Here is a 7,309-nt window from a genome sequence, read left to right as displayed (position 1 = left end):
AGAAATATGATGAGGTATTCTGAGTTTTTTTTTTGCGGAACCGGGGATTGAACTCAGGCCCTTATGTTTGCCAGGCAAGTGCTTATTCTACAGAGCCATCTCCCTGGCCCCTTGTACTCACTTTTATAGCCCCAGGCTGGTCTTGAACTTGCAGAGATCCTCCTGTCTGAACCCTCAGAGTGCTGGGATTACAGGCATGTAGCACCACGCCTGGTTCCGTCAAAGAGCATAATACTTAACTTTGGCCAGATTTGGATTTTTAGGATACTTTCTTTGGTCCCAGGTTAATGAGTTATTAGTGAGCATATAGGTCCTTATTTTAACCAGATCCCATTGGTTAAGACTGTTTCCAAAGCCCTAAATTTAATATATTGATTTAGAGGTTATGTAAGTCACCCTAATAATAGAGAGTAATCATATCATGAATCAGATTTATTTGAGCACAAATTGCTCTTGGTGAAAACTCCTCCCCTTATACTGCAGTCTCGATTTTTGGTCCTCTTGATGCCAAGAAACTAGCTCATTAAAACCATTTCATATGCGGGGCCTGATCTTTATCACAAACTTTTGTATGGGGTGTTTATTCAACATGTGCTTCTTCCTACACACATCTAAATAAAACTCATTTTCGTTGGGTATTCTTTTTAAGAGTCTTGGTACTTGTGTACGCCATCTTTAGCTCTCTGAAATTACTTAGGAAATTTATGTACATTTTGAAACTGCTACACTGCTAGTCCATTTCGGGATCATACATACGCACCATGTTTACTTTATTCACGTTGCCTTGGTAAAAGCAGCTGCCATGGTAGTGTCTGAAGAGTCTACTTTCTTTGTTGTGCATTTGTTGTCGAACCTAAGGCCTTCACACTGAGCTGCATCCTCAGTGCTTTTCTCCTTTGTTTTTTTGGTCTTTTTGAGACAGAGTCTCCGCTATGCAGTTCAGGCTGGCCTTGAGCTCACTTGGTAGTACAAGCTGGTCTCAAACTTGCAGTGATCCTCATTGCCTCAGCTTCCCGAGTGCTGGGATTATAGGCGCGTACCATATTTTTACTTTTGAGACAGGATCTTGCTATGTTGCTCATACTGCCCTCAAACTCGGGATCCTCCAACCTCAGCATCCCAAAATTCAGGGATTACAAGTGCATGCCACATTTCCTGGCTGTTTTATGTACGTTTGCATTTGGACTTGACTTTATGGCACTACATTATGATACTGACTTCTTAGACATTTGAGTATGACTATTCCTGCAGTGAACGAAATTTTGAATACTACTTTTATAAATGTACAACTTTTGCACCCAGTGATAAGCATGTATAGGCAATGCGGTATAAGTGGTCTAGAGGAGAGTGGAAGGTAGTAATCGAAATAATTTCTGAAGCTCTTTTCTTTCTCTCTCTTTTTAATAACTATGTACAATCAGTTAAGATATTTATGGCTACAGGTGACAAAAATCCAGATCAAATTCTCATAATGGGTAATGGGTAGGGAATAAAAAGGAAAAATACAGGTAAGCATGTTCTAGCTCCCAGCATCCGAAGCATCCAGGGCCCCAGCCCCATTGTCCCTCCTCTCCGCTTTCCCCAGCCATGGCCCTCTGCTATCCCATGGCTGTGGGCCTCAACGTGACTAAGGGCCACAAGGTAACTAAGAATGTGAGCAAACCCAGGCACAGCTGCCTCTGCAGATGTGCCGCCGCAGACATCTATCTCACCAGACACACCAGTTTCGTGCGGGACATGGTCCAGGAGGTGTGCGCCATGGAGCACTGCGCCGTGGAGCTGCTCAAGGTCTCCAAGGACAAGCGCACCCTAAAGTTCATCAAGAAAAGGGTGGGGACACACATCCGCGCCAAGAAGCATGAGGAACTAAGCAGTGTGCTGGCTGCCATGAGGAAGGCAGCTGCCAAGGAGGACTGAGCCCCTCTGGAATAGAGCTTTGCAGGAAAAAAAAAAAGGAAAATACAGGCCCATTTTTTTAAAGAAAAAAACTAGTTTAAGACATGGTTTTTAAGGCAGAATAACAATGGCACAGTCTCCAGCTCTCCACTTTGCAGCTGAGCTTTGATCTGTGTTGGGGAGCACGCTCTTGCCCCAGCAACATGAATGAGACCCTGCTCGGGCTTGGCAGCCCAGCACTTCAACATTTACCCTCCAACGTTTTAGCCTTCAATTACTTGATTTCTAGGACTTCCATTTTATTTTATTTTATTTTTGGCAGAACTGGGGATTGAACTCAGGCCCTTGCGCTTGCAAGCACTTATTCTACTGAGCCATCTCCCCAGCCCCAGAACTTCCATTTTATTTAGTCTGAACATCAGTTTAACCTATGTTAACTTCATAATAGACTTCAACAGTAGATTCCTAGAAGACCTAGCTTCATATAAAGTGATTGCATCAGAATTCAGGCCCCAGGAGTTTAGCTTCTGAGTCACATTCTTAAAGTTCTGTTTTTTGGGGGTTTTGTGCGGGGTCTTCTCACTACACAGCTCAGATTTGTAGTGATCCTCCTGTTTTATGCCTTCCTAGTGCTGGAATTACAGGTGTGTGCTACCACACCCGGACTCCTTCTCAACTCAGGATCAGTCCCTGGCCCCTGCACTTACCTGAACTAGTGCTTAGTCCACTGAGCTACACTGTCGGCCCTTAGAGTCACATTTTTTTTTTTTAATGTGTGTGTGTGTGTGTGTGTGTGTGTGTGGCCAGCTCAGCCCACCAGGGGGCGGGGCTGGCTGGCATGTGGTGCTGGGGGATTGAACCGTGGTCCCTGTGCTTTGCTGAGCTTGTTTTAAGTAGGTGCTTTAGACCACTGAGCCATCTCACCAGCCCCTAGAGTGACATTCTTAACCACCGACCATGTCTCAGCTGTGGTCACTTGAGTGGGAGGAGAGCCATGTGTGGGGCTTGAAGGGTGAGGTGGTGACTCCCTTATCACAGCAGCTTTATCCATAAAATTTACTTTATTTTATTTATTATTTATTTTTGTGGTGCCAGGGATTGAACTCAGGCCCTTGTGCTTGCCACACAAGTGCTATCCATAAAATGAGTGGTGTGGAATTCACAAGATAGTGCACTTCAGCGAGGAGATCAGAAGGCCCAGATTCTATTCCCAACACTGTGTGTCCTCAGCTGAGCTGAGCTGGGCAAGGCAGGGCAGGAGCCCACACACTGGGATGAAGGGGCCCCACCAGGTGTTTGCACAGCCCCCTCAGGCCACACCCATACCCCTGTGGCCTAAAGCTTACCTTAATTCTAGGTCAGATAGCCTCTCTGGGTAGACACTGTCGGAGGTAGAGCAGACATGCTCCCTAGTCCCCTATAACCATAACCTTCTCTGTACACTTGAAGAGGCCAGGGACTTAGCTCAGTGGCACAGTGCCTGCCTGGCAAGTGTGAGATCCTGAGTTCAACCAGGTATTCTCCCTCCCCCACCCCCAAAAAAAGATGGTAAATGACAAATGTCTATGGAACACAATCCAAAGAAACAGGCTGGACATAGTGGCACATAACTATAATCCCAACACTTGGGAGGCTGAGGCAGGAGGATTCTTGCAAGTTTTTTGTTTTTTTTTTTCTTGCAAGTTTGAGATCATCCTGAGTTACAAAGTAAGCTCAAGGGCAGTATGCATAGCAAGACCCTGTCTCAAAAAGAACAAAACAACAGCAAAAAAAAAAAAAAGGCATTTCCAATCATCCCACTGAAACCAAATTGTAGTGTGGGGCCTAGCTGATTGAGGAGTGCCCCTTCTCAGCCCAGAACCAGGTAGGAGCTTATGCAGTTGGTAATTATTGACCTAAGCTTTCCCAGAACACCCTGGTCTTGCTCGGGAGCGGTTTCTGTCTGGGTTCCAGCGTGTGTCTTCCAGGGCTCAGAGAGTCAATGGGGTCTTTATCTCCCCGAGTGGTCTAGGTCAGGACTTTACACAGAGAAAAACAGTTGCTTGAATCCCAGATTATTTAACAGTCAAAGGCTTTTTCATAAAAATAATTCCTCCAGGAAAGAGAGATTTGTGTGCTATCAGGCAGCCCAAGTATCTTCCTGCCAAGCCCTTTGCTCTGGATGAACATGTTAGATCACAGAGGTCAGTGTCTGCCCATACAGAGGAGGGGCCGTGACAGTATTTCTGAAAGAGCAAATGGAGCCCAGAGCCGGCCTAGGGTAGAACTACTTGTTTCCTTTTACATCCGTTGCTTCCTTCTTCTCCTGCTTTATACAGGAAGAGAATTGTTTGGTTTTGGACAGATGTGTGTAACCAGCCCAAATATTGGCATGGTAACAACTGATGGATTGTCAGCATCCTCTGCTGCTTTGTGAAGGGCATAAATGGAGCCTGGCTTTGGAACGGGGCCAATTCTCTTGTCTGTCTGACTTGTACTGGGGTCCTGCCAGCATCCGTGGGACATGATATGTGCCTTGAAGCCCAGGGACAAAGTAGGACCTGGATTCCAGGATTATATATAAAATTTAATGATGTTCGAGCCCTTCTCTTCCTTCTACAGAGCTCCTAAGACTGTGCTTCCTGACTAGTGTGATTGCTTGGGCTGAAAGATAATCTGCTGCTGCTTTCTTCTCCCACAGGGGATGGCATGAATGCCTATGTGGCCTACAAAGTCACAACCCAGGTGAGTCCCGGCGACCTGTTGATGTCATCTCAGCAGACACGACTATTCCTAGCAACAAAGCTGCCTTAATCTTTCCCAGTATGTGTTCTCTCTCTTTCTCTCTCTCCCTCTCCCTCTCCCTCTCCTTCCTCTTCTCCCTCTCCCCCCTCTCTCTCCCCTCTCTCTCTCCCTCCCTCTCCGTCCGTCCTTCTTCCTCTCTCTCTCTCTCTCTCTCTCTCTCTCTCTTTCTCCCTCTCACCCTCTCCTTTTTGAAACAGAGTCTTGCTATGCAGTTCTGGCTGGCGTTGAGTTCACTTTGTAGTCCAGGCTGTCCTTGAACTTACAAGGGACCCTCCTGCCTTGGCCTCCCAAGTGCTAAGATTACAGGCATGCGTGCTCTGTTCTCTACTATTCTTGCAGATAGCAACACTATTGGAGGTTGAATCTGTAGTTTCCACTGAACTACACATCTCTGGCCCTTTAAACTAGGTCTCACTAAATCACTGTTGCTCAGGCTGGGCTTGAACTTGTCATCCTTGTGTCAGCCTCCCAGAGTGTTGGAATTACAGGCCTGTACCCATCATGATTGGCTGTAAATTATTAAGACATAAGAATATATCTGATTTTTGCCTCATCCCTATTAAGAACTGTGTACCTTAGAGCTACTTTGGTGAATTGCCTTAAACCAAGACTAATTGCCTATTGAAAAATCTTCATTTCTTCCAAGATTTCATACACATACCTTTTAATATTTACTTTAACCTTTTGTTCCTCAAATCTGGCCTTTTTAAAAAATTTCTGTATCTTTTACATGGTTTCAGTATGCAGCTTGGACTCGTAGCGATCCTCCAGTTTTCAGCCTCCCCAATGCTGGGGTTACAGGCATGTGCTACCATGCCCGGACGTGGTGACCTGCTCAGTGCACCCAAGGGCAAGGGGGGGGTCAGTACCAGTGGGGCATGTGGTACCCAGGATCACACCCCAATCCCTGCCCCTGCCTAAGCAGGCTCTTAGCCCACTGAAGCTAGCTATCTTGCCAGCCCAAATCTGGTCTTTTGAAATACAGTGGGGGGGGGGGTTGTATTATTATTTTTTTTTTTTTAAGGAAGGGTCTACAGGGTGTTCAGGATCTCACGACTAGATCAGACTCAGTATGTGATCCACCTGTTTACAGCCTCCCAAGAACTGGGATTACAGGCGTGTGCCACCATGCCCAGTTTCAATTGCTGTCTCAGTGTGCCCCAGGGGCAGGGCTGGCACTGGCATGACAGGCCCGGGGATCAAACCCCTTAATCCACTGAGCTATCTGGCCGGCCCTAAATACAGTTTTAATATGTATGACACTCAAACAGTATAGCTGGAGGCTATTTGGGAGGCTGAATCAGGAGTGTCACTTGAGCCCAGGAATTTGAGACCAGTCTGGGAAAAATTGTAAGATCATATGTCAAAAAACAAGCTAGGCATGGTAATGTATACTTGTATCCCAGTACCAGGCAGGTGAATGTCAACACTGATCTCAGCCTGGGCAACTTATTTTGAGACTGTTTCAAAAATAATGAAAGAGCTGGTATGTTAGTGTTAAAGCCCTGGATTCAAACCCAGAAACTCTATACTGGTACATGCGAGTGGTAATGTAGAATAAAATCCTACAGCTACCACCAGTTTTGAGAAGAGTGCCCCTGTCCCGGCCTTCTTGTTTCTCGGTCATATGCCCTGCTTCATCCTTAGTAATGGCCGCTCTCTTCAACTGCCGCTCATTTCCTTCATTAGATATCTCTACCCATGTATCTCTGAATAAGGTATAGTTTTGCTTTGTTTTTGGGTTTCCTGAAAATGGTATCATGCTGAAAACAGTGATCTGTTTAGTGTTGTCTCTCACGCCTGCCCTTGTTGGGCACAGCTGGGCTTGGTCCATCCTTGGGCTACGCTGCAGTATATCATAACAGGGAACCACACACCGTCCTGCAGTCTCCAGTGCACCCGTGGAGGAGGCTCCCTGGGGCCTATAACTGGGCCCGGAGCACTGCAGATGGTGAACGTAAGAAATGTAAACTATTTCCCGAAAACAGTGCATTCTCTTATACTCCCATCACCCGTACAGAGAAGTTCCCATTGATTTCAGGTTCTCGCCAGCAGCGGGAAGGCCAGCCCCCAACACCACCTCTCTGCTGAGTATACAGTAGTCTCTCTCTTGTTACGGTGTAGGCCTAGCCTTTTCACCTGTCTCTTTGTATTGTCTGTCGTCTTGGTACTACTGTGGCACCTCAGTTTATGAACTTACTTTGTTTTACAATTTGGGGGAAGGTGGCCACGGTTGTCAATCTTGTCACCTGATGGTGGAGCTTGTGAAAGGAAGCAAAATTTTGCCAAATGCTTTTGCAAAAGTGTCATGAGCTGTGCTGCTCCTGTACTCGTTAGCCTGCTCATGTGAGTGCCAGATCTCATGACACTGGAGAGGTTAAGGTCTGCACCACGGACACGGACACGACGTCCGGTCCCTCCCTTCCCTTCCCCTTGTGCAAGCCGCACAGCATTCCAGTCTGTCCATCTTCAGACTGTATGCTTTAAGTTAGTAAAGGTGAGTTACAGGCGATCACAGAATTATGCCTTTATGCTAATTCAACATTGTCTTCAGAGCAAGTGTTCTTAACCTGGAGACTATTTGAATTTAATTGGTGTCTTTGTGTGTACAAGTGCACATGTGGCACTG

The 7,309-nt window shown here is 46.3% G+C and overlaps 1 protein-coding gene across 1 annotated transcript in view; it reads left to right on the top strand.

The window, feature by feature from the left end:
- Snx1 (sorting nexin 1) overlaps window positions 1-7,309 on the top strand; it is a 41,176-nt gene that overhangs the window by 22,426 nt on the left and 11,441 nt on the right. The window contains exon 5 of the mRNA XM_004628825.2: window positions 4,577-4,620. Within this exon, the coding sequence (XP_004628882.1) occupies window positions 4,577-4,620 (44 nt within the window). The remainder of the gene's footprint in view (window positions 1-4,576; window positions 4,621-7,309) is intronic.

Source organism: Octodon degus, unplaced genomic scaffold (genome assembly GCF_000260255.1).
Source record: "Octodon degus isolate 3935 unplaced genomic scaffold, OctDeg1.0 scaffold00026, whole genome shotgun sequence".
Lineage (NCBI taxonomy): Eukaryota > Metazoa > Chordata > Mammalia > Rodentia > Octodontidae > Octodon > Octodon degus.
The sequence above is the reverse complement of the archived record's forward strand: the minus strand, read 5'-3'. Positions and strand labels throughout refer to the sequence as shown.